Source organism: Vulpes vulpes, chromosome 4 (genome assembly GCF_048418805.1).
Source record: "Vulpes vulpes isolate BD-2025 chromosome 4, VulVul3, whole genome shotgun sequence".
NCBI classification, from domain to species: Eukaryota; Metazoa; Chordata; class Mammalia; order Carnivora; family Canidae; genus Vulpes; species Vulpes vulpes.
In genome coordinates this window covers 13143947-13171828 of record NC_132783.1, presented here as the reverse complement: position 1 = coordinate 13171828, position 27882 = coordinate 13143947, and the positions used below count along the sequence as shown (strand labels likewise).

The 27882-nt window shown below is 42.0% G+C and overlaps 1 protein-coding gene across 17 annotated transcripts in view; it reads left to right on the top strand.

The window, feature by feature from the left end:
* The first annotated feature begins 17701 nt into the window (after nucleotides 1–17701).
* Nucleotides 17702–27882, top strand: part of LARP1B (La ribonucleoprotein 1B) — a 128349-nt gene continuing 118168 nt past the window's right edge. For 6 of the 17 annotated variants that reach the window (XR_012000925.1, XR_012000924.1, XM_026014275.2 and 3 more), the window contains exon 1: nucleotides 17988–18569. Coding sequence is in view for 4 of the 17 variants with exons in the window: in XM_026014275.2 (XP_025870060.2) it covers nucleotides 18119–18569 (451 nt within the window). In the remaining 13 variants the exon portion in view is untranslated. Of the gene's footprint in view, nucleotides 17836–17987; nucleotides 18570–18760; nucleotides 18909–27882 lie in introns of those variants that run through there. The other 11 variants (XR_012000926.1, XR_012000928.1, XR_012000927.1 and 8 more) reach the window with 7 other exon arrangements.

Below are 27882 nucleotides of genomic sequence, written 5' to 3'. Positions count from 1 at the left end.
TAGGCCCAAATACCCCAAGAAGAACTTCTGTCAGTCCATGTCTCTCATTCTCCCTCTGAAATTGGTGGGCAAGTTGAGGTCTGAAGGATCATCAAGGATTCCCCTGTTTTGGCTGATAAACACAGTGGTCTTGGAGGTTACCTTGGCAATGTGTACACTGATTTTTTTTTTTTTTTTTTTTGGCTTTTATTATATAGTCAGTACAATAGGGGAGAGGGGCTGGAATTTGAGTTAATCCCCAATGACCAATGGTTTAATCATCCATGCCTAAGTGATGAAACTTCCAGAAAAACTCCTAAATGGTGGGATTCAGAGAGCTTCCACGAGTAGACTGAGGTGCTGGGAAGGTAACATGCCCAGAGAGGGCATGGAAACTCTGAATACCTTTTCCCCATACTTTCTCTTGTGCATTTTTTTTCATCTGGCTGTTCCTGAGTTGTAGTTGTATCCTTTATAACAAACTAGTAAGCATAAATAAAGTGTTTCCCTGAGTTCTGTGAACCATTCTAGCAAATTATCAAATCTAAGGAAGGAGTATGGGAATTGATTTGTAGTTGGATGGGCAAAAGTGTGGGTGGCCTGGGTACCCTACTTGTGGCTGCTGTCTGAAGTAAGGGTAGACTTGTGGGAATGAGTCCTTTAACCTGTGATGTTGGACACTAACTCTGGATAGAGTCAGAACTGAACTGAATTGTTGGACACCCAGTTGGTTGTAGGACAATTGGAGAACTAAAGAGTTGGTGGTTAGTGTCAGAAAACACTCTATTGACCTGTCATCAAAATCTGTTCTAGGGCAGCCTGGGTGGCTCAGCGGTTTAGCGCCGCCTTCAGCCCAGGGTGTGATCCTGGGGACCTGATCGAGTCCCACGTTTGGCTCCCTGCGTGGAGCCTGCTTCTCCCTCTGCCTGTGTCTCTGCCTTTTTTTTTTTTTTCTCTTTCTGTATCTCTCATGAATAAATAAATAAAATCTTTACAAAAAAATCTGTTCCAAATATTCATCTGTTAATGCTGATTTTGTATATTTCAACTTTGAAAATGTCTTTTCATACAGATGGGTGTTGCCAAAAACTGATAGACATTTGTAAGCAAATACTTTTAATTAAACATATTATATGTTTATATGAATATATATTCATCATCATTTGGAAAGCATTTATGGTATTTTTTTAAAGATTTTATTTATTTATTAATGATAGTCCCAGAGAGAGAGGCAGAGACATAGACAGAGGGAGAAGCAGTCTCCTCACAGGGAACTGACATGGGACTCGATCCCTGGATCCAGGATCACACCCTGAGCTGAAGGCAGACACTCAATGGCTGAACCATCCAGGCGTCCCACATTTATGGAATCCTATTAGATTCCTCTCTTGATATTTGCCTTTTAGCAATAGTACAAAGTGATGACAGGACTACATATGGTTCCTCTCACAACGACTCAACTCTGCCTTTGCGGTGTGAAAGGCAGCCACAGACAATATGTAAACGAATGAGCATGCTGTACTCCAATAAAAGTTATTTATGGAACTGAAATTCAAACTTTATATAGCTTTTATGTGTCACAAAAAAGTTCTTCCTTTTAACAGTTAAAAAATGTAAAAACCATTCTTAGCTTGCACCTGTAAAAACAGGTGCTGGTCAAGATTTGGCTCATGGGCCATAGTTTGCCAAGTCCTGATCTAGAATATTCATATAACCCTGAATTATTTTCTAAGTAATACATTTTCACTAGTGCTTATGATTGGAATCAAACACTTAAATAGTAATAAATATGATTGTTCATATTTAAGGACTATGTAGTAATAGTAAAAACATTTTTTTAAAGATTTTATTTATTTATTCATGAAAGACAGAGAGAAATGCAGAGGGAGAAGCAAGCTCCACGCAAATAGCCCGATATGGGACTCGATCCGAGGACACGGGATCACGCCCTGGGCCAAAGGCTGACGCTCAACCGCTGAGCCACCCAAGTGTTCCTAGTAAAAACATTTAAGTCAGAAAAGGAAAGCCAATAGTCTTTCTTACCCTTTGCCTTACCAATGTATGATCTGGTAATGCTTTTAGTCATTTAAAAAACTACTGGCTTAGTTATGCAGTACTTATATTGACTTATATATAAATATATATAATTTATATATATTGACATATATAAATATGGACACACTTCATTACACAACATCAAAAGACGTCATTAAAATGACGACTGATTTCATCAAAAAAAGTCTTAAGCATTGGGAAGCTGCTGAGCTGTAGTTACACATTTTCCAATTCTAATTTTCTCTTGATAACTTGAATTTTATCACTAGCAACAAATATCATTAGTTGTTTTCATTGACATGACAGGTTCACTTCATTCATTTCTGGGAAAATGTCTGCCAAATTATCTAAGCATGAATAAACCTAATATGTTTTCAGGTATTCTTTCAAGGGCAAATGGATTCCTTGAAAAAAAAAAGGAGCTAGTTCACTTAAACTCAATCTCAGTGCTTTTCCTCAAGATAACCATCACACTGTAATATACAGTAGAAATGAGTTATGTGTGCTTCCTATTTCATCACACAGAATATCAAAAGACTCAGTTACATGGTTAAGCTTTAATCACATTAATAATTTGTACTGCTTCACCAAGGACATTCTTAGGTGGAGCTTGCAGTTTTGGGGTTATTTTTTTATTTTTTTGTGTTTTTTACTATGAATGTGTGGCAGATGAATACAATGACTGCTAGTATAGTTTGTGCCACTGGCTTGATTTGTGCTTAGTCACCAGCAGATTTATTTATTTATTGCTTTTGTGCCATCCGTACGGATATCAACAAGGGAAAAGGCAAATATCTTAATATTATTATTAGAATAGTTTTGACCTCAACCTTAAAGATTCCCTAAAAGAGTGTCCAACATTCTAAGAGTTTAGGGAGCACAGTTTGGAAATCTGTTAACCTAAGACATCAAATAATGTTTAAGCAAAGAAGAATTAAAGAGGTAGACTGAGAAGTGGCTAGAAAAGCAGAAGTTAAACAATGAGAATGTAATACCACGGAGGCAGAGAAAAGAGGAAAATCAAGAACTCAAGGAAAACCAGAAACTGGGGATGCCTGGGTAGCTCAGCAGTTGAATGTCAGAGGGCTTCTAATTCTTTTTTTTTTTTTTCTTTTCTTTTCTTTTCTTTTTTTTTTAAGATTGATTTGAGGGATGCCTGGGTGGCTCAGCAGTTGAACACCTGCCTTTGGCCCAGGGCGTGATAATGGAGTTCCGGGATCGAGTCCCTCACTGGGCTCCCTGCATGGAGCCTGCTTCTCCCTCTGTCTATGTCTCTGCCTCTTTCTCTCTGTCTCATGAATAAATAAATTAAAAAATCTTAAAAAAAAAAAAAAAAGATTGGTTTATTTGAGAGAGAGAGAGAGAGAGAAATCCTGTGCTTGTGTATACAAGTAGGGAGAGGAGCAGAGGCAGAAAGAATCTCAAGCAGACTATCCATGGAGCATGGAGCCCCATGTGAGGCTTGCTCTCATGTTCCAAAGATCATGACCTGAGCTGAAATCAAGAGTCAGATGTCCAACGGACTGAGCCACCAGGGTATCACTGGGAGTTCAAATTCTTAACTGGGGTAGCCATCACATTGTTGTCCACTTTACCCATTAATTTGTACATTTGTGTGTTTTTGCTTTTGGGGGGCACTTTTCTGTGCATGCTATATTTCACAATAAAAAAGGTTAAGATGTTAATACAAAGGAAACAAAAATTGGAAGATAGAACAAGGGTTGGGTCATATATTCTCATTTTACAGAGTGAGGATGTAAGAGATTCTGTCTAAAATTGATAGAATATTCAAGTAAACATTTAAGTATGTTATTTAAAGTAAACAACAGAAAACCCTACAAACATCAAAAATAGGGGAATGGAGAATAGGATCATGTTACTGTGTTAAATCCTCATGTTTTATAGTGGCAGGTCAAAGTTGAAATATGCTGACTTTACAGATTAGGACTCAGTGAGGTAGGAATTCTTTTCTATTAAACACTATAAACAGTATTGTACCATTTGGATATGCCATATATACCGATTAACTGGATTAAAAAATAAATTACAACAAGCTACTTTTTAGTATTGCTGAACAAGTTTAAGGAAAAGAAAAGGCAGTATAATATAATGGTTAAGAATATGAACTATGGAGAACTATGTTTGAGATTAAATTTTTGTTCTGGCACTTCCTAACTGTATGCAATGATCTTGGACAAGCCATTTTATTCACTCTGTCTCAGTCTTATCATCTGAAAATGGAAGAAATAATCATCTCTATTTTATGTAGCTGCTTTGAGAATTAAATGAGTTAACATATGCAAAGCACTTAGAATAGTGTGTAGTATTTATGTGTGTGTGTATTATTAATTATTAGCTACCATTGAGTACTTAACTTTGATAAATAAAGCTGGAGGAAAATAAAGATGAAGACTGAAAATTATCCAATGGATTTATTAATAAGTAGGTCATTTGTACATTTATAGGAAAATTTTATGATGTCTAGGATTTACTTTAAAATACTCCAGGAGGGCAGCCCCGATGGCTCAGTGGTTTAGTGCCGCCTGCAGCCCAGGGCCTGATCCTGGAGACCCGGGATCGAGTCCCAAGTTGGGCTTCCTGCATGGAGCCTGCTTCTCCCTCTGCCTGTGTGTGTGCGTGTGTGTGTGTGTCTATGAATGAATTAAAAAAATAAAATAGTTCAGGAAGAAACAGTAACGTCTGTGTGTGTGTGTGTGTGTGTGTGTGTGTGTTTGGAAGTTGTAGTAGGCAGAAAGTAACAGTTCTGTAGAGATATTCTAAGCTTTTGAACTGGTGAATGTGTTACCCTAAAAGGCAAAAGGGATTTTTGAGGCTGTGATTATGTTAAGGATCTGGAGATAGGGAGATTATCCTGGATTACAGGATACAGATGGCTCCAATCTAACAGTATGAGTCCTTCACAGTGGAAGAGGGAAGAAGCATAAGAGAGAGGCAAGAGTGCTTTGACTATAGAGGAGGTCAGAGAGATGTGATGTGAGGATTTAACTCACCATTGCTGGCCTTGAAGATGCAGGAAGGGACTCAGGCCTAGGTATGTGGGTAGCCTCTAGAAGCTAGATCAAGAAAATGGATTCCCCGCCTAGAAGTTACATAAAGGGGGATGCCTGGGTGGCGCAGCGGTTTGGCGCCTGCCTTTGGCCCAGGGTGCGATCCTGGAGACCTGGGATCGAATCCCACGTCGGGCTCCTGGTGCATGGAGCCTGCTTCTCCCTCTGCCTGTGTCTCTGCCTCTCTCTCTCTCTGTGACTATCATAAATAAATAAAAATTAAAAAAAAAATTTTAGAAGTTACATAAAGGAATGCAGCCCTACCAATACCTTGATTTTGGCCCAATGAGACCCATGTTGGACTTCTACAGAATCGTAAAATAATAAATTTGTGTTGTTTAAAGTCACTAAGTTTGTAGGAAGTTGTTATGGCAGCAATAGAAAACTAATACAGGAGTGTACATAAATGAAACAACAATGGCAAAATGTGGTTAGTTGTTAAAGTTGGATGATAGGTAAATGAGAGTTCATTACAATATTCTCCATACTTCCATTTATGTTTGAAAACTAAAGTGGAAAATAAAACAGATCTTCTCTTCTTTTTTTTTTTTTTTTAATTTTTATTTATTTATGATAGTCACACAGAGAGAGAGAGAGAGAGAGAGAGAGAGAGAGGCAGAGACACAGGCAGAGGGAGAAGCAGGCTCCATGCACCGGGAGCCTGACGTGGGATTCGATCCCGGATCTCCAGGATCGCGCCCTGGGCCAAAGGCAGGCGCCAAACCGCTGCGCCACCCAGGGATCCCCAGATCTTCTCTTCAATGATGAACTATAGAAATTGATGCATTAAATATCAAACACAAGTTACTGTTTTTCAATGAATAATGTTACTATTCACTGAATTAGACTATGGTCTTCACTAATCTACATATCCTTTATCTATAGGCCAGTTTTGATGGGAAGCCAGGTTTGGCCATCACAGAATCAAGAGCAATGGAGAGCAAGGGAATTAGTAGGTGTCTTTATATTTGTGTCCTTTATCTATCACGGACAGATACATCTATCGCCACTTTGAGAAATGTTCAAGTTCAGGAGCCATGGCCCTCTCATTTCAAGAAAACATTAGCAACATATTAATTCAGTTGAGCTTTGAACAATGTGACTGACCCCTACACAGTCAAAAATCCACGTATAACCTTTGACTCCCCCAAAACTTTACTAGTAACCTACTGTTGACCAGAAGCTTTACGAATAACATAAATAGTTGATTAACACATATTTTTATGTTGTCTTGTATACTGTATTCTTATAATAAAGTAAATTAGAGAAAAGAAAATGTTACTTTGAAAGCTATAAGGAAAAGAGAGTACATTAACAGTACTATATGTATATTTATGGAAAAAAAAACCCATGTATAAGTGGATCTGTGTAGTTCAAGCCCATATTGTTCAAGGGTCAATTGTATATATTATATCACACTGGCCAATTAATGTACACATTTTTAAAGACACTGTCCCCTCTCTATCACTACATACCTGTAGTAACAATACATAACATTTCAACACTTTTATTATCATGGACTAGGTAGTATATCAAGCATCTTATGTATATTAACAAATCTAATTTTCACAACTTTATGAGGTAGGTACCATTATTATCCCTATTTTATAGATGAGAGAACTGAGCACATACACAGGGAAATTATTCAAAAATAAACAATCTATTATGATCCTCTGAGCATTCACAGGCAATTTCTTGAGTCATTACCATGAATAATCATATTCCTCATACTTTTTTTTAAAGATTTCATTTATTTATTCACGAGAGGCACAGAGAGAAAGGCAAAGACATAGGCAGAGGGAGAAGCAGGCATCCTGCAGGAAGCCTGATGTGGATTTGGTGCTAGGACCCTGGGATCACCACCTGAGCCAAAGGCAGCTGCTCAACCACTAAGCCACCTAGGTTACCCATACCTTTCTTTTTCTTTGAGAGAGGGAGAGAGCATGTGGGTGTGCACATGCATGCACAAGCAGGGGAGGGGCAGAGGAACAGAGAGACACACAGAATCTTAAGCAGATTGTACACTCAGTGCAGAGATGGACATGGGGCTTGATCTCACAGTCCTGAGATCATGACCAGAGCTGAAATCAAGAATTGGACCAACTGAGCCACTCAATTGCCCCCACATTTTTTTTTCTCAACTCCCTCTTTCTTCCCATGGGTAATTACTATCCTTACTTTTAACACTATAATTTTTATCTTTTTGAACTTTACGCAAACTTAGTTTCATATAAATCACAGTGAATTGGTTTATGTCCACCATTTTTTTTAGCCAAACAATTTAACATTACGTCTATGCTAGTCATCAAATTGTTACTTGTATCTGTAGTTTCTTCATTTTTTAAAACCATATGGTATTTCATTGAATAACTATACCACTATATTCTACTGTTGATGGTCATTTAGATTATTTCCAGTTAAGAGTTATTATAAAGAATGCTGCTATGGGGGATCGCTGGGTGGCGCAGTGGTTTGGTGCTTGCCTTTGGCCCAGGGCGCAATCCTGGAGACCCGGGATCGAATCCCACATCAGGCTCCCGGTGCATGGAGCCTGCTTCTCCCTCTGCCTATGTCTCTGCCTCTCTCTCTCTCTCTCTGTGACTATCATAAATAAATAAAAATTTAAAAAAAATTAAAAAAAAAAAAGAATGCTGCTATGAACACCTTGCTTGTGTTTTTTGGTGCATGTGTGCACACATTATTGTTGGGTATATACATATAACAAGAGTAAAATGGCTGGGTAGAAATGTCTTCATGTTCAACTATAGGAAATACTACCAAACAGTTTTCCAAAATGGCTGTACTGGTTTATATTACAGATGTGTAAGAGTTCCCATTAACCCCCATGCTCATCAACAATTTTGGTAGTGTCAGACTTTTTTTTAAGCCATTCTGGTGAGGTACAGTGTTTTTTCACTGTGATTTTAATTTGCATTTCCCTGATTTTTAATGAGGTGGAACATGACTTCCCTAAATTCATTCCTCACATTTTTAGTCTCTCAGATTTTACATGTAGGGTATACCACTTGCTGTTAATTCTCCAATTTTTCTCCTGCTTCATTACATGCTAAGAAAATGGGGCAAAGATCCTATATCCACTTGCCTATCTCAAACTCTACTTTAGTTATTCTAGGTAGAAACTTAGAACTTGATTTCTTTCTTTATTTTCCAGATCTATCAGATCAGCAAGTTCTGTTAATTTCCAAGATGGATTTTTAAAAAAAGATTTTGTTTATTTATTCATAGAGACACAGAGAGAGAGAGAGAGAGAGGCAGAGATACAGGCAGAGGGAGAAGCAGGCCCATGCGGGAGCCTGATGCAGGACTCGATCCCGGGACTCCAAGATCACGCCCTGGGCTGCAGGTGGCGCTAAACCGTGAGCTATCCAGGCTGCCCTCCAAGATGAATCTTTTTTTTTTTTTTTTTTTAAAGAATTATTTATTCATTCACGAGAGACACAGAGACAGAGAGAGGCAGAGGGAGAAGCAGGCTCCATGCTGGGAGCCCAACGTGGGACTCGATCCCGGGACTCCAGGATCATGCTCTGGCCCAAAGGCAGGCGCCAAACCGCTGAGCCACCCAGGGATCCCCCCAAGATGAATCTTAAATCACTGTATTGTCATACTGTAGGGCCACTACTTGAGGGCAGAAAACCACCATCTCAATCCTAGACAACCATAACAGCTTCTTGGTTTTTCACATTTTGCATTTGGCATTGACTATCCCCCTTTATTCTCCGTATTGCAGCAACAGGAGAATTAATCATTAAAACTTTTCAGTGGCTTCCTATTGCTCTGAAAATAAAATTCAAATTCTGCCATAAAGGACGCCTGGGTGGCTCAGTGGTTGAGCCTCTGCCTTTGGCTCAGGGTGTGATCCTGGATCCCAGGATCGAGTCCCACCTGGGGCTCCTCGCATCTCTCTCTGCCTTTGTCTCTGCCTCTCTCATGAATAAATAAATAAAACCTTTAAAAACAACAACAACAACAAAAACAAATTCTGCCATAATCTAGAAGCCCCTGCAGGTCTGTTTTAGGCTATCTCTCAGCCTCATTTTCAGCCATGCTTTGTTTATGTGCTACTATAAACCACCTCATTCCGGGCCTTGGTAACCCCCCCACCCCCAGCTTCATCTTTGAATCCTTAACGTGAAGCTCCATTTGATGAAGAAGAAGGCAAGGGGAGGACAAAAGCACAGGATGACACCCCATAACACCTGCCCCCACTCCCAGGTGGGATAAGTGTGACAGTCCTCAGGCACTCCTGACTGCCCTAAAGCTAAGGGAAGGAAAAAAACCAAGTGGTTAATTTGCAGAGATTACAATCCAGCAAGACTTGAGTCTCTCTGTTTACAAAATGTCTTAGTGATTTACAAGAAAAAAGCATTCTAATCAATAATCTAACTTCCAGAAGGAAGTTCCCGACTGTCTTAATGTTAAGCTTAACTAGAGGGAAAAACCATCTTAGTTTGACAATGGCAAGACCTCCAGTATCATGTAGGTCCCCTTTAGCATACCAAAATTATTTTGAAAACCTTTTTTCCTTATCCCCAACTCCCAAATATATAATCAGTCACCCCTCACAACCTTGGTTCAGTAGCACCTCTTTCTGCCACCCATGGGTCTCGTCCCCGTGCTTTAATAAAATCATCTTGTGCACTAAAGATGTCTTAATTCTTTCTTGGCTGTTGGCTCTGGACCTCACCCTACTGAACTTCACTTATATTCACAAACTATATGACATTCATCTTGATAGAATACTTGCCCCATAACTTGTTCCTTCTCATCCTTTAATTCTCTCTCTTTTTAAAAAAGATTTCATTTATTTATTTATGAGAGACACACAGAGAGGCACAGGGAGAAGCAGACTCCATGCAGGGAGCCTAGTGCAGGACTTGATCCCAGGACCCCGGGATCACGGCCTGAACCAAAGGCGTTGACGCTCAACCACTGACCCACTCAGGAGTCCCTCATCCTTTAATTCTCACTATATTTATTTTTTAAAATATTTTATTTATTTATTCATGAGAGACACACAGAGAGAGGCAGAGACACAGGCAGAGGGAGAAGCAGGCTCCACGCAGGGAACCAGACGCAGGACTCGATTCCGGGTCTCCAGGATCATACCCCAGGCCGAAGGTGGCGCTAAACCGCTGGGCCACTGGGGCTGCCCTAATTCTCACTTTAAATTTTACCTCCTTAATCTGTTTTCTTCATAACAGTCATCAACAACCTGTAGTTACTGAGTTTGCTTTTTGTTAGTCTCTAATAAAATTAAAAAAAAAAAATAATAACAATGATTGCTTGTAGTTACTGGGCCTTGCTATTTGCCAGGCACCACTCAATGAGTTTTAAACTAACACTTTTAATTCTTACAACAACCATACAAAGTAGGTACAATCATTATTCGTGTTTCACCAATGGGGAAACTAAATCACAGAGAAGTTAAGGAATTTGACCTGTTTTAGTGTTAAGAAGCAGCAGAGCTGTCATCGGAACCCGGATAATCTAGTTTCAGTTTAATCATTGTGCTACTGTCATTTTCTAAACTGTAGTTTATAATCTGTACCTGCGCCGTGAAGTTAATTAATTTAGTGCTTTTTAAAAAAAGTGAAGTGGAACGGAATAGATCACATAAGAATGTATTCATTTAGTAAGGATAGGTAGGGGTTTGTGAAACTTCTGGTTCAATTGTACTTATCAACTTATGAGGTATGAAAACCACGGCATAATGCCTTCTGTTTAAGTTCCTGAATTAACCAGTGTATCCCCAGGGTCTAGCCTAGTTACTGAATTACAGTAAGCTTCCGGTGAATATTTATTCGATTGATTAAAATAAGCCATGGTAAGTATTACAAAGCTGTTAAGAACTTTTTCTTAATTTCTCTACAAAGGTTATTTTTTTTCTGATGTCAACCAGTTAAGTTCATCTGAACGTGAACTTAAAGATTTCCTCTTTGGGGCAGCCCAGTGGCTCAGCGGCTTAGCGCCTGCCTTTGGCCCAGGGCGCGATCCTGGAGACCTGGGATGGAGTCCCATGTCGGGCTCCCTGCATAGAGCCTGCTTTTCCCTCTGTCTGTGTCTCTGCCTCTCTTTCTCTCTCTCTCATGAATAAATAAATAAAATCTTAAAAGAAAAAAATCTCTTTGTTGTGCTAGTGTTACAGGATTTCTTCTCCATTGGTGTCAGAGGTAGACCAGAGGCAGAGTGGTGGACAGCCAAGTAAGATTTACTGAGCGATAGTAAAGCTTATTGAATTATAGAGCACAAAGCTCCCAAAGAGGGAGGGCACCCTAGAGAGTTGCCATCAGAGTTTCTAAGTCTAGGGGTTTTAACGGGCATGTTTGATTTGATTAACCCTCCCTCCACCTATCATCCAATCGGATTTTTGTATAGAAAAGGGTGGAGGGATCCTTCCAGGATGGATGTAAAATCTTTTTAAGGGTGGTTTCCTCTTAGGGTGGGGCCCCCTTGCCCTGCCTTTTTTCCAACTATCCTTCACCACTGGTATTTATTTATTTATTTATTAAAATATTTTATTCATTTATTCATGAGAGATGCAGAGAGAGAGAGGCAGAGACACAGGCAGAGGGAGAAGCAGGCTCCCTGCAGGGAGCCCGATGCAGGACTTGATCCCAGGACCTCAGGATCATGACCTGAGCCAAAGGCAGGCGCTCAACCACTGAGCCACCCAGGCACCCACTGGTATTTATAAGGCTATACTAATATTAAATATAACTGGACAGGAATAATTCAGACAGCTTACCAACGTTATTGTTTGAAAGTCATGTTCTTTGAAAACTGGAAAAGAAAAAGTTATGCTTCCTTGAGCTTACAGTTTTTTTTAGAGTATAAAAAAATTAAATATTATTTCCTATTACTTGTCATTAGTTATTGTAAAAGAAAGAATACTAAATAGTGTGACAGGAAAGACAGTTTAGAATATCAACCTTAGCTATTATTGGCTGACACTTAAAGTTCTTAGAGTTTCTATTTCTGTTACACTGGTCTATTAAAACCTACCTAAAAGTAAAGAGAGTAACTCATTTAGGAACAGCAATTTGGTTGCAAGGTAGCCTAGATTTGTTTTGAACTATGTCTGCATAGCAAGCACAGTGTTTTTACTTATTTGTAGTTAAGTAAAAATAGAGCAAAAATCTCTAAAGACTCTTATTCTCACAGTATCTAAGATTGATAATTTATTTACTGAAAAGAAGATGCAAAGCCTTTCAAATACACAGTAGCATTGACCCTGCCTTGAAGGTTAAAGATAATTGGAAGTATGCAGTACTTATCTGAGCATTCAGCTCATAATGAAAGCAATTATTCTGATAAACAGGGCCCAAGGCTCTGTAACTTGGAGGTAAGGATGGCTCAGTACATCTTTTTAAAAAAATCAATCTTTTGGGAGTACCTGGGTGGCTCAGTCATTTAAATGGCTGCCTTTGGCTCCAGTCATGATCTCAAAGTCCTGGGATGAGCCCCCTGCCCACTGGCCTCCCTGACTTGTATCTGGCTCCCTGCAGCTTCTTCCTTTCCCTCTGCTCCTTCCCCCAACACCTCCCCCCTTGCTTGTTTTCTCAAATAAATGAATAAAATCTTAAAAAAAAAAAAAATCTTTTAAAAAGAGGCTATTTTATAAGACGTTAAAATAAATCTCTGGGTTCAGTTTTATTTTCTCCTTGGACTGAAGGACTTTGAAATAATTTATATCTAATGCATTCTTTGAAACTTCTCTAGCATACAGTACAGCTATTTGTACATTGGGTTTTTACCAACTTGAACCTAAATTGTACTGGTAATAATAACAAAGATCTTGATGTTCTCATGGGACTTTAATTTCCTAGGACACCAGGCAGAGGGGGAGAAAGACTAGGTTCAATCATCTCACAATATATAAGCATACTCTAAACAGGAAAAACAAGATTCATCTTTTAAAAGGTTCATTTGAACAATAGGATCATCAAGTTTGTATAAGGATAATTTAAGTGTTTCATAATTTCTAGGGTTCAGAGAACCAGTTTCTCTTCTTTGAAAAGATAACCCTATATGTACCAGTTTTCCATTAATAAATAAATAAATAAATAAATAAATAAATAAATAAATAGGAGACCCCTGGGTAACTCAGTGGTTTAGCACCTGCCTTTGGCCCAGGGCTTAATCCTGGAGTCCCGAGATAGATTTCCACAACGGGCTCCCTGCATAGAGCCTGCTCCTTCTTCTCCCTCTGCCTGTGTCTCTGCCTCTCTCTCTCTCTCTGTGGATCTCATGAATAAAAAAATAAAATCTTAAAAAAAAAAAAAAAAAAAACTAACCAGGCTTCTCAGTAGCTCAGTAAAATTAAGGTCATTTATTCTGGTTAAGTCTGTGATTTTAAAAGCAATAAAAATAGGTAGTTTCACTGGGCCAAGGTTTTTGATAAGCATTTTATAGGTAGTATTTCATGTGACCTCTACAGTTTTATCAAATAAATCTAAGTGAAGGCAGAGAGGCCAATTAAGAGGGTGTGACAGTAGGATGGTGGTAGCAGGGAAAGCAGGACTTGACCCTCAGGAGGTACTGGTCTTGGTGAGTGCCTAGAACACTGCCTGGCAGATGCTTGAGAAACATTTGAAAAGGAATGAATTATGGAGAGTGAGGGCAAGGGGAAATGAAATGATGACTCCTGGGTTACACAGACTGGAATGTGGTGCCATTCACTAAGATAGGGAAAGACTAAGAGAACTTGGTTAGGGCAGCCCGGGTGGCTCAGTGGTTTGGTGCTACCTTCGGCCCGGGGCCTGACCCTGGAGACCCAGGATCCAGTCCCACGTTGGGCTCCCTGCATGGAACCTGCTTCTCCCTCTGCCTGTGTCTCTGCCTCCCTCTCTGTGTCTCTCATGAATAAATAAATAAAATCTTAAAAAAAAAAAAAAAAAAAGAAAAGAAAACTTGGTTAAAGGATGTACCTCTCTTACATTCATACTAACTGGTTCTCCTACCCTCATTGCCTTGATGGTAGTGTTTTGAACCAAATAACTTGTTCCTCCAGGCTAGACAGACACTCTACTCAAGAGCAAATAATTCATAGGAAGATGGAAAATGATTTGGCTACAAAAATAAATTGAGCCAGTCTTTCTTGATTTTGAACTAAGAAACAGAGGAAGAATCTGACAATTAGCAGCAGAGGCCAAATGATTTAACATAATGGAATTTCAGCAATGGCAAATTAGATTGGTCAAGGTCCCATCAAAAATTGGATAGGGGCACCTGGCTGGCTGTTGGTGGAGTGGAGTGTGCAACTCTTGATCTTGAGGTTGTAGGTTTGAGTCTCACATTGGGTGTATAGATTACTTAAAAATAAAATCTTAAAATCAGAGGAAAAGCTTCAACTGCATAATCCGAATAGAGTTATTGAAAGGGTGACTTACAGAGGTGCAGCCCAAGAGTCAGGGAAACCAACAGGCCATAATATAGTATCCTAAGGACTAGCAGTTATTACTAGGCCTGAAGGGACAAAGGTAAGAATTGGAGAGGTTAATTGAATATCTGCAGTTAATCTTGGGTGAATATGAAATTCACAAGCTTGGGGAACATAGACTATGACCTCATTACCTTCTGGCCTCCTATCTCTTGTAGATTACTTCCTACTGCCTGAACCCATTGAAATATCAAGGACTGTGAGAGGATCCTTTGGTGTAATCTGGACAGGTCAGCCCTGCCTGGCACAAGAGCAGGAAAAGGGTGGAAAGGCAAACAGAAGATAAAGGTGACCTTGTTTCCAAGAGGCAGTTATGTGGAAATAGTTATTAATATGTGTTTAAAAGAGGGGCAACAGGGGATCTGATTGGCTCAGTGGTTGTGATCCTGGGGCCCTGGGATCGAGTTCCATATCTGGCTCCCAACGGGGAGCCTGCTTCTCCCTCTGTGTCTCTGCCTCTCTCCCACTATGTCTCTCATGAATAAATAAATAAATAAAATCTTTGGGACATGTGGGTGGCTCAGTGGTTGAGCATCTGCGCTTGACTCAGGGCGTGATCCCGGAGTCCCAGCCTGGGATCGAGTTCCACATCTGGATCAATACAGGAAGCCTGCTCCTCGCTCTGCCTGTCTCTGCCTCTCTCTCTCTCTCTCTGTCTCTCATGAATAAATAAATAAATATTAAAAAATAAATAAAATCTTAAAAAAGGGGGGCAACAAATTCCCAATTCCCTTACTGACATTAGTGGCACTGCACTATGGTGATGATCACCATATGCTAACTGTTGAATTTAAAAAAAAAAATTTATTTGAGAAAGAGAGAAAAAGAGGGAGAAGTAGACTGCCCACTGAGCAGAGAGTCTGATGCAGGGCTCACTCCCAGGTTCATGACCTGAGCGGAAGGCAGATGCTTAACCACCTGAGCCACCCAGGCATCCCAAACTACTGAATTCTTTAGAGACCTTCTGAGTACACGTTTGCCCTCCAGTTCTTCTTTTCCTATAAGCACAACCTATTTCCAAGAAACTCCTGTATTTCTTCAATAAAGCATCTTTACAGTTCTTCACTTCAAAACAAAACAAAACAGCAACAAACGAAACGACCGACCATGGTTAGGTAGCCCATATGAATCTAACTTTGGAAAACCATTCCATCCATAACCTTTCCTTCAAGAGAATCAGTCTTTAATTCATCCGTATTTAAATAGATGGTAAAATAGAAGGCGTTCTCTGAGTCACAACCAGGGCAAATTTGTTGCTGAGCTTTTGTAAATGGAACAAGCATTACCTGGCAGGACTCCAAAAGGCTGATTTTAACCTGAAGGGCAGCGAGTTTATAGTTAACAAAACAAAGCTTTACCAATAACGGAGCTAGTAAAGATGATGCCTCCTTGGGAGTAAAGGTAAGGACAGGGCTTCTTTAACTGGTCCTGAGTTCTGAAGGTTGCTTAGGGTCAGATAAATTGGAAATCAGTGATACGGAAAAACAAGAAAGGCCTTATTATAATTGTTGTAATGTATGAATCGGTTGCTAACCTTAGGGAAATTAAAAATATATATATATCCCTAGGGACCTAGGGATCCCTGGGTGGCTCAGTGGTTTGGCGTCTGCTTTCCACTCAGGGCATGATCCTGGAGTCTTGGGATCAAGTCCCGTGCTGGGCTCCCTGCATGGAACCTGCTTCTCCCTCTGCCTGTGTCTCTGCTTCTCTCTCTCTGTATCTCTCACGAATAAATAAAATCTTTAAAAAAAAAAAAAAAAAAAAAGGAAATACTTATCCCCAAGTGGGAACACGGTAAAAAAAAAAAAAAAATGCCTAGTACAACTTTTGAGTAAATGAAAACCATCTCGAGTTTGAAGAGAGAGAGAGAGACCCCTGGGACAAGAGTCCTGTACAAGCTTACTGCCTCTTTAGGCAGCTCTAGAGGAAGCCAGAAGGGACCCCTGGCCAGGTGCATACAAATGCGGATACAGATTTTTTTGTGTGTGTGTGGCGGGGGTGGGGTGGGGGGGGTGTCCCTTTGGTGAAAAAATTTTCACTGGGTCAAACCTCTTTTCTGAGACCTTGCACAGCGACATCAACATTTACTAACTCACAAATCCGTGCCCATGAAACCAATGTTCACTCACTCAATTTCAGGTAGAAAGCTCTTAGTGGAGTTAATCAGAACATAGTTGTACCTTTTATTTATTTAAAAAAATTTTTTAAAGGTTTTATTTATTTATTCAGGAGAGACACCGAGGCACAGGCTGAGGGAGAAGCAGGAAGCCCGACGCAGGCCTCGACCCGGGGTCTCCAGGGTCACGCCCTGGGCCAGAGGCGGCGCTAAACCGCTGGGCCACCGGGAGCTGCCCAGGTTCTGTTAAACCTATATCCATTCCAGGAAAAAGAAAAAAAAAAATTAGGAAACATGGTTAATTTGTAAACAAGTGTTACCTCTACAAATTAAGGGGACGGGTCACAACAACAGCAACACAAAGTCGGCGAAACATCAACCCGCTGTGTTGCTCAGGAAGACCTTAAAAAAACATCTGGGTTCGAGGGTGGAAATGAGGGCGGGAAGTGCACTAAGCCGATCGCCCGGGCAAAGGTCTCACAAACAGTTACCTGCAGATTACACAATTTCCATCCTGGACGTGGCTCGGGATCACCGGTGATCGCGGTGCCCCCCCCCACCCCAGTCTCGGGGTGGGGGGACTTTTTCACCGGGCGACAGAAGGACGGAACCGCGCGGTCAGGGGCCCGGCCCGGGTCGCGGGCAGAGGCCGCCGCGACCCGGGGTCGACCTGCCCCGCGCCGCCCGGGCCACGTGCGTAGGCCGCCCCGGCCCCCGCGCCGCGAGTCACAGAGGCCCGGTGCGCGCCCCGCCCCTGCTCCCGCAGTCCCGGCGGCGGGGGCCCGAGCGGCCGACTCGTCCAGCTCGCCCTCCCTCCCCCTGGGCGGGCCGCGCCCTCAGGCCGGGCGGCACCCGGGCGGGCTCGTCCGTCAGGCAGCGCGGGCGGCGGCCTGGCGACGGCGGGAGCCGGGGAGCGGCCACGTCACGCCGCCCGGGAGGCCCCGCCCCCGCCCCGCCCACCACGGGCTCGCCCCGCCCACCGGGCCCGCCCCTTCCACGCCCCCCGCCTCCGCCCCCGGGAGCAGTTACCGGCCGTGCGGGCACGCGCCCGCTGCGCTCCGCTAGAGGTCTCCCGGCCCCTGCTCGCTCCCTCGCCTCCCTCGCCTCCCTCGCCTCCCTCGCCTCCCTCGCCTCGCCTGCGCCGCCGCCTGCGCCAGGTGAGGGCTCGCGGCTCCCGGCTGCGGCGCCCGGCGCTTGCTGGCTGGCTCGGAGCGTGAGCCTGCGAGGCGGGCTGGGGCGGCGGGCGGTTAGCGCTCCGTTCCACGCGGGGAGGGGCGGCACGCCGGGCGCTGCACGGCGGTGGCGGCGGCGGCGGCGGCGGCCGGGCTTCTGGGTTTTGTGCCCCAGGCCGGAGCCGGTCGGTTCCCCGGCGGAGACACGGGCAGTCGGGCTCCCTGGCCGCGGGCCCCCCCTGGCCGGGGCGGCTGGGGCCAGGGGACCATGTCGGCGGTGCCCGCCGCTCAGCCCCGGGAGGAGCCCCCCGCGGTGGCGGCCGAGAAGGAGTCGCTGCTGGTAACGGCGCCCGGACGCGAGGGCAAGGAGGCCGCGACAGCCATCAGCGCGGGGGCGCGGGGAGAGCCGTCGCCGGCGCTGGTGCTGGGGCGCAGCGTGCCGCAGGCGGCCGTGCCCGTGCGACCCCTGGCTTTGCACCTGGCGCGCAAGGCGCGCGGCGCCGGGGGCCCCTCGGGCGGGGGAGCCCCGCCAGCCCTGCCGAGGGCCCCGCGGGCGGAGGACGCCCTGGAGGAGGAGGCGGCGGCCGGCCGGGAGGAAAAGCCGCAGCCGCCGCCGCCGCCGCCGCCCAAAGAGAACCCCTGGACCAAAAAGCCTCCCCAGCACCTGTCCCCTGCCGGGACGGGGCCGCCGCCGTCCCCCCTGGAAACCCTGGAGGCAGGTCTGTGGTTTTGGGCGGCGGGCGCTGGGAGGGCGTGTGCAGGGGGATTGCTCGCGGCGGCGGAGGCGGCCGGGGCTGGGGGAGGGGCGGGCCGCCTCTGCCTGTCACTCGGAGGTGTTCTGTTCCAAGGTGTCATTCACGCCGCCTATTTACATAAATGGACATCTGGGAAGGGAGCGGCAGGAAGAGGTGGGACCTCGGGTTCTCCTTGACGGGTGGGGGCACTGCGGGAGGTTCGCAGCCGCGCGGCGGGGCTGGCGCGGCCTCCCTCGGGGTCTGCTCCCCCCGCCTCCCCCCTGCCCCCCCGACGGGATAGTGACCCGGGAGAGCCGACTTCAGGTAGATGGTGCAGTTGGTCCTATGGGAAAGTTTTCGTGGACTTGCAGGGGAAAAAAAAGGGGGTGGGGTGGGGTGGGGTGGGGTGGGGGTGGGCGAAGCGAGTCGGAGCAAGGGGATTGAGAAGTGGAAGTGAGGTTGTGATTTTTGGTGGTGGTGCTGAAATCACTGGCAAGCTGAGACCCTCCGTTTTTGAAACAAGAAAGCGTTCATGGAAATGCTGCTGACAATGCTCGGAATCGTGATTGTGGCGGAAAATAGATCGGACCGAGGGTCGTGGCCGCGGGGGGCGGGTCGCGCGCTGGGTGGAGGGTAGTCCCCGCCCTCCCGGGGAGGTGGCGTCGGGCCAGGGCTCGGGGTGCTGCCCTCGGTCGTAGTTTAATGGAGGAGCTAAACAACGCAAAAGGCAGTTGTCTCCTAGTTTCATTTTCTAAATTAAGTTTTAGTAAGTTCATTGAACTTTGTCTTTTTAAGATTTTATTTATTTGTTTATTCATGAGAGACACACACAGAGAGAGGCAGAGACACAGGCAGAGGGAGAAGCAGGCCCCGTGCAGGGAGCCCGATGCGGGACTCGATCCCGGGTCCCCAGGATCACGCCCCCGGCCGAAGGCAGGTGCTAAACCGCTGAGCCAGCCGGGCTGCCCGGTGTCCAATTCTTGATCTCAGCTCGGGTCTTGATCGCACAGTCGTCAGTGTGAACCGAGCATGGGGCTCCACGCTGGGCATGGAGCCTACTTAAAAATAAATAAATAAAATGTAATATGTGCACAGTTAATTAATATTAGTAACTACTAGCTAACACGCAGAACATGCTATGTATCCAGCACACTTTTTTTAAAAAAGATTTTATTTATTTATTTATTTATTTATTTATTTATTTATTTATTTATTCATGAGACACACAGAGAGAAGCAGAGACACAGGCAGAGGGAGAAGCAGGCTCCGTTTTACATTTATTCTTCACAATCATCCATATGGGATAGAAACCATTTTAAATGGGACTCAAAGCCAGGCAGTCTGGTTCCAGGCTGTGTGCTTACCTACTCTGCGGTACTCACTTTCACTCACCGGGTGTCATGCCCCTGGGCCAAAAGCAGACGCTTAACCGCTGAGCCACCCAGGCATCCCTTTAACTTTTTTTTCCTAATATTTATTTATTGATGAGGGACACAGAAAGAGGCAGAGACACAGGCAGAGGGAGAATTAGGCTCCATGCAGGGAACCCGATGTGGAACCCGATGTGGGACTCGATCCCGGGCGTCCAGGACCACGCCGTGGGCTGAAGGCAGGCACTTAACCGCTGCCCCACCCAGGCGTCCCTTGAACTTTTTATATAGAAATTGTAGCTATTGGGGATCCCTGGGTGGCGCAGCGGTTTGGCGCCTGCCTTTGGCCCAGGGCGCGATCCTGGAGACCCGGGATCGAATCCCACGTCGGGCTCCCGGTGCATGGAGCCTGGTTCTCCTTCCGCCTGTGTCTCTGCCTCTCTCTCTCTCTCTCTCTCTCTCTCTCTCTCTCTCTCTTTCTCTCTCTCTCTCTCTGTGCGACTATCATAAAAAAAAATGTAGCTATTGCAAATCTTCACTTTTTTTTCTTAAAGGTTAATAAAATGGGGAAAATGTGAGCATGTGTACAGGTTTATGAGGATCAAGTGAATTAAAGGATGTGGTATAACTGTAGAGGTATTGCTATATACATTATTTGCAGGTATATTAACATTTCTTAAGAGGAACTCCAATAGAGTGAGAAGTGTTGATTTCTTTAGCTTTGACATGATAATACTTACTCATCATTCATGATAAATTTTGGCACTTGCAGAAAAAACTGCCTAGAAATTTGCTCTCAATATAACGGCCATTCTCTTCTAGCTATAAAGATCTGTTTAAAAAAAAAAAAATCTGTTTACTACTATCACTAACTCAAGAAAACGAAAATCATAAAGCATTATCTCCATTAATTTAGCAAAGAGAAAGCCCTAATGAATGTTAATAGGCTGTCCAAACTCCCTACTTTTAGACTTATGCACAATTATAATTTATATTTAGTGAACTACCCAAAAAATGAACTGTCTTTTGAATGTAGTTAATTTGACAGGTTTTAAAACTTTCAAGGTAAGACTCGGGAATTCTAATTGGAAATGTCCTTTTAAAAAGTATTTAACAGTTCAAGTAACCTCAGGTGCCTTCATTGGGGATCTTAGTCTTTGATGGAGGTTAAGAACAAGGTGATATTTCAGTTATGTGTGGCTCATGGGAGTTTCAGTTTTGTTGATGTTTCATTGTAGGTAGTTTCTTTTTCTTTCTTCCTTTCTTTCAAGATTTTATTTTATTTTTATTCATGAGAGACACACAGAGAGAGAGGCAGAAACATAGGCAGAGGGAGAAGCAGGTTCCTGGCAAGGAGCCCGATGTGGGACTCAATCCTGGACCCTGGGATCACCCCCTAAACGGAAGGCAGACGCTCAACCATGAGCCACCCATGCGTCCCTAGGCAGTTCTTTCTATTCTTGGAATCCATTCTGTGCTTTACAGGCATACCATTTTTCACTACTTGGAGTAGAGTAGTAACTTTATAAACTCTCCCCAATGCCGACTGTTCTACCACAACTTCTATTTGTAGTTGAGTAATTTAGAGATTATGGTCTAGAAATGCACTGTTTTGAGAGACTTGGGTTCTAGTGCAGATATTGTTACCAACTACCTAGTTGACTTCTGGCAATTTGTCTGAGCCCTGTAAATGAATGAAATGGGTGTATTCACTTCTTCTAGTTAATTACATAGTGTCATCCTTAACCCCCGTGCCTTGGCTTCCTATTCTCCTAAGCAAATTTGCAACAATGAAATAGCAGAGGACCTTTAAGGTTCAGAGTAGGTACAAAATAGCAATAATCTGTTAGTAAAGGGCGTATGTAATTTATCCGACAATCCAGGATATTGTAGAGGCAAAGAGAAGGATATTATGTTGGAATAATAGACTTAAACCATGCTTGTCCTGGCCAAACCTGGATTTACTGTCACTCTCTTAAAGATATATAGGGATTCCATTCACATAATTTTATTACAAACAAAATAAAAGTTTATTATCAGAGATAGAAACATAGGGCATGAAGGGGATTATTTCAGGACAGATAATCATGAATTTTCCCTGTTAGAAACTACAGTTCTGATTGAACTGCAAGTGAATTGTTTTTGCTTCTTCAGCCCCTGTGAGACACCTTATTCCACTTGTAGGATCGTTTTGGCTTATGTATAGCTCTTCCTCTTAAACTAGATAAGGCCTTCTTTTCAACCGGAGCCTGGCTTATCCGGGAGGCCTAGAACAGTGTCACAACAGTGTTGAATTCAGTCAAGAGACCAGAAAGGATTGTCCTGCTGTCTGTCCTATCCTTGTTTAAAGTAGTTCATTTGTTTTGGAGACCTGCATTAAAATCACAATATGCAATTTTATGTATTTATTTTTTAAAAAGATTTTTATTTAGTCATGAGAGACACAGAGAAGCAGAGACATAGGCAGAAGGAGAAGCAAGCTCCCTCCGATGTGGGACTTGATCCTGGATCCTGGGATCACACCCTGAGCCAAAAACAGTTGCTCGACCACTGAGCCACCCAGGTGCCCCACAATATGGGATTTATTGATTTTTTTTACCAGTAGTTATGGCTGCATTCAGCATATCAAAATTCAGCTGTCTAATATAATTTCAGCATTTTCACTTCGTGAAGACATTCTATATACTGATTTTTTCCCATGTTTTTCATCCTTGATCTTCTCTGACCTCATCAGCTCTTCTTTCTTTTCTTTTTTTTCAACTTTTTCTTAAAGTCTGCTTCCCAGAAACCACAAATAAGCTTTATTATTACCCTAAAAACATTTTAAATAAGTTATGTAAATGATACATAAATACATTCTCCTTGTAAAAACAGAACTATAGATATCTTCAAGAAAAGTGATAATCAGGGACCCCTGGGTAGCTCAGCAGTTGAGTGCCTGCCTCTGGCGCAGGGCATGATCCTGGAGTCCTGGGATCGAGTCCCACATTGGGCTCCCTGAATGGAGCCTGCTTCTCTCTCTGCCTATGTCTCTGCCTCTCTCTCTGTGTCTCTCATGAATAAATAAATAAAATCTTAAAAAAAGAAAAGAGATAAGTGGTGCTACTTGTTTACTGAATATATATTTCAGACCTTTCTATATAGTTACTTTCAAACATAGTGTATTACAAATGTGTTTAGAACTTAATATCATCCTCCATTTTTTCATTTAAAGTTGATTGAAAGTTGATTGACCCTATTGTTTTTTTCTCTTTACAATAACTAAGTTTGGGGACCCCTGACTGGCTCAGGTGGTAGACCTTGAGGTAGTGAGTTCAAGCCCCTCACTAAGCATGGAACCTACTTTAAAAATTACATACCTCTTGTGGATATGTCGGACTTTCTCTAGGATAGATGATGAAAAGTGGAATTGTTAGGTTATAGGGTATTACTTGACTTTGCTCTCTAAAGTGACTGTACAAGTTGATTCTCTCACTTTTAGAGTAATAAGTAGTAGTTTTTTTAAAAGCACTCACTGTAGCAAAATGGCATTTTACTATATTTCTCCCTTAAATATAAAATTATGTGAAATATTGGTAATTATCGGTACATTTGCTTAATTAAAACTTTGCTAAAGATTATAGCCATGAAAATTAAAGTAAGTAAAATTGTCCCTGTGTCATTGCACGTCCCCCCCCCCCCCCCCAGCTACTTAAATATCCTACACATTGGTTTAAGAGAGTACTTAAATTGGGAGGGAACCTGTAATGTGTCCCGTCTTACCCTAGTTTTCTAGCTTTTTGTTTCTTTTTGTTTATGTACCCTTCTGTGTACTCTGTTTTGGATTAAATGCCTTATGTTTTCTTGCCTGTTAAGGTTTTGCTCATCATCATTCCCTTTGTTTTAATTCTGTTTATCCTTGAAAAACAAATTCAAATGCTGACTCCTTTATGTAGTCTTCTTGGCCTCTCTAAGCTGCTCTCCCTTAATATTCCATATCTCTCACAGAAATTATCCTTAAGTGTCTTGTACTGGGATTACATATTCTCATTTTTTATCTCTTCTTCCAGTTTGTAATGTTCTTTGAGGCAAAAGCTGTCTTGTTGTTTGTATATTGTCCACAGCAATGGCTTTCAGTTAAATGGCACTCAATTTGTGGACTTTATTAATTTGATAAAAAAAAATCTGGCTTTAAAAAAATTATAACCAAATGTCATCATGCTGTAACAGACATCTTATGGTGTTAGACATAGAGTCAGTCTTTAAAGAGAAGAGATTATACTAGTGACTCTCAAATTTTAATGCGTTTAGGAATCCACTTTGGGTTTTTTTTTTTTTTTTTTTTTTTTAAGATTTTATTTATTCATGAGAGACCCAGGGAGAGAGGCAGAGAGAGGCTGAGAGGTGGAACTCGATCCTGGGCTGGGATGCCGGGCTGGGACTCCAGAATCATGGCCTAAGCCAAGGCAGATGCTCAACCGCTGAGCCACCCAGGCGTCCCTCCACTTTGGGTCTTGTTCAAATGCAGATCTGATTCTGTAGGACTTGATATTCTGTATTTTTAGTAAGTTCATAGATGATGTCAGTGATCCTGATTGACATATCACAGTTTGAATAACGAGGGATTTCGATCCTAATTGTGCACAATAAATCACTGTTAACAACTGAGGATGTTGCATCTACCTGACTAGATAATAGTGTTGCAGTTATTGTTTTCTGTGTCTAAGACCTTAAAATGGATAGTTTTCCATATCAGTTGAGGTTTACAGATTATAGCTTATAGATTCCCAGAGTTAAAGAATAACGATTTAAAGATACTGGAATATTACTCAATAAGTCGCACTAGTATCTCACTAGTGCTATTTTAAAAATAGAAATATGAAGATCACGTACTGTTCATGTATACTTAGGTATATGTTTGAAGCCATTAGCAGTTTAAATTTATTTCTTAGGTTTTACCTGTTTGGAAAACAATGTATGCATAATATATTTTAATTTTAACTTTTTAATTTTCTAGACTGGCTTGCGTTTCCAGTCTTAGGTTTTCTCTATAAATATCCAGGGCAAGTTCCTCCATTTTAGTTAAAACATGGGAAACTCTTAGTTAAAATTACCATTCTTAGGCTTGTTTTACCTGTCCTATCTTTGTAAACTATTTTTTAAAACCTGATGGGCTTCTTTCATTTTATACAGACATCTTTGTACTTTGTCTTGCTTCCCAGGTAATTTCCCAGAAATAGAATTGCATTATTAAAAGTTATATGTATTTTAAATGACAGATTATCCTGGGAAGAGTATGCTATTTTACACTTTTAACAACAGCATGAGAGAAATGTCCATTTCCTCCCTTTTTTTTTTTTTATTAAAGATTTTATTTGACAGAGTTAGAGCAAGCACAAGTAGGGGGAGGGGCAGAAGGAGAAGGCTCCCCACTGGGCTAGATTTTCCAGGACACTGGAATCAAGACCTGAGCCAAAGGAAGACACTTAACCCACTGAGCCATCCAAGTTGCCCTGAGAAATGTCCATTTCTTTGTAGACTGGCCAATACTTAGCATTCTCTTTTGTCAATATAATAGGTAAAAAGTATTTTGTTTTAGTTTGCATTTCTTTACTAGTGCAATTGAGTGCCATTTTATGTTTGGCCATTTGTATTTTTTTCTTTTAAAGATTTTATTTAGGGACGCCTGGGTGGCTCAGCAGTTAAGCATCTGCCTTTGGCCCAGGGCGTGATCCTGGAGTCCAGGGATCAGGTCCCACATTGGGCTCCATGTGTGGAGCCTGCTTCTCCCTCTGCCAATGTCTCTGACTCTCTCTCTCTGTCTCTCATGAATAAATAAAATACTTTAAAAAATATTTATTCATGAGAGACACAGAGAGGCAGAGATATAGGCAGGAGGAGAAGCAGCCTCCCCAAAGGGAGCCTGATGTGGAACTGGATCCCAGAACCCCGGGTTACTACCTGAGCCAAAGGCAGATAGATGCTCAACCACTGGACCACCCAGGTGCCCCCTTTGTATTTTTTTAAATTAATGGTATTTTGAGTATAATTGACATACTAATGCTATGTTAGTTTCAGGGTGTACAGCTTAGTGATTTTTTACAGGACATAAATTGAGAGATTAAAATTTAAAGAAAACTTAAAGATTTTGAGTCCAAAATAATTTGTAGAAATCAAAATCTCATTTTAAAATTTCTAAATGTGCAAAGAAATAAATATTCCTTCCCAACTTATTTATTATCTTTTAGCTGGATGTTATAATCAATGTCTGAGTAGAATATGGAACCATATTGGTTTTTAAATCAATTTAAATCAATTTTCTATCATGTTCAAGTATCTTTAAAAAATTTTGTTAGTAACTTAATTGTGTCGTTTAGTAACAAAGTTAAAAAGTTGATTTTTATGTGGTCAGATAATTTTTTATCTTTAGTTTCTGACCTTAATTTTGTGATTGTTAATGTCTAATTGATTTGTAATAAAGCTAAATAAAATCTGCTTGTGTGCCCTCTCCCTTGTTACTTAACATTACATCAAATATTTTGTATAAGGCTTATTTTGCAACTACCAGATACTTAATTTACTTGACCTAGCAGTATTTTGGGACATGTTTTCCACTTTGTTGAAGGGGAAGTCCCATAAATGTCCTATATTGTATGATTTTCATAAAAGGTAAATAGTATATGTAGAGCATAATTCATTCAAACTCTAGATAATGTTCAGGCAAATACTGTTCTCTATTAGATTTTTTTTCCTGTCCCCATTTTATGCCCTATTTACCCATATTCTTTTATTTAATTTTTCTTAATGAAATGTTTATCCTTATGCACATTTACACATGTGCATACACTTACACATATATAGGTGTACTTAAAGTATAAAGAAAAATGAAAGAAATATTTGGGTACTTGTTATCCTGGTTTAGGAATAGAATTACTGTAATACTCCAGATCCTTGTATGTACATCCCTGGTAACATCTTAATCCTCCATCCTTCTTCCTTTGATAAGTATTCTTTCTAAAAATCTGCTTTTGGGGATCCCTGGGTGGCGCAGCAGTTTGGCGCCTGCCTTTGGCCCAGGGCGCGATCCTGGAGACCCGGGATCGAATCCCACGTCGGGCTCCCTGCATGGAGCCTGCTTCTCCCTCTGCCTGTGTCTCTGCCTCTGCCTCTCTCTCTCTCTCTCTGTGACTATCATAAAAAAAAAAAAAGTAAAAATCTGCTTTTGATTTTTTTTTTTTTAAGATTTTATTTATTCATAGAAAGAGGCAGAAAGAGAAGCAGGCTCCATGCAGGGAGCCCAACATGGGACTCAATCCTGGGTCTCCAGGATCAGACCCCAGGCTGCAGGTGGCGCTAAGCCGCTGTGCCACCAGGGCTGCCCCGCTTTTGAGTTTTAACTCAAAGATTGCTTCATTCTATGAATTGGTCATTTCCGTGATTTTATGGGTTCATTTTTGCTGGATTATTATGTTTTTCTGTAGATACAGATCCCAAGTTTATTCTGCTTTTCAATATTTACTTCAGATCATGTTCAGTAGGTGATATACCATCTAGTTGCTAAGTAATGAACCAAAAACTAAAAGACAATGTAAAGTTTTGATTTAGAGAGTCAGTCTCTGTTGTCAGCTACTGTCTTAAATAAGATGGGGACAAGTGGTAATACTATGATAGTTTTGTACAAACTTTTATTTTTTATGACTTTACCTATATACAACCTATTATGATTGTCAAACATGTTATCCTTGTTTGAAGTCTTCTGATTTGTTGTCTGGATCGTCCTTGATGAATGACAATATATGAATTGTATAGCAAAATGTATCCCTTTGGGAAGTGTGTTCCTAACTTTACTGTATTGAAACGTGTTATATTTCTGATTTTTTCCTGTTGTATTCTGTGAGAGAAAGGATTGGTCAATCAGTTTAGTTTAAACTGATATTTCTTACTTTTGA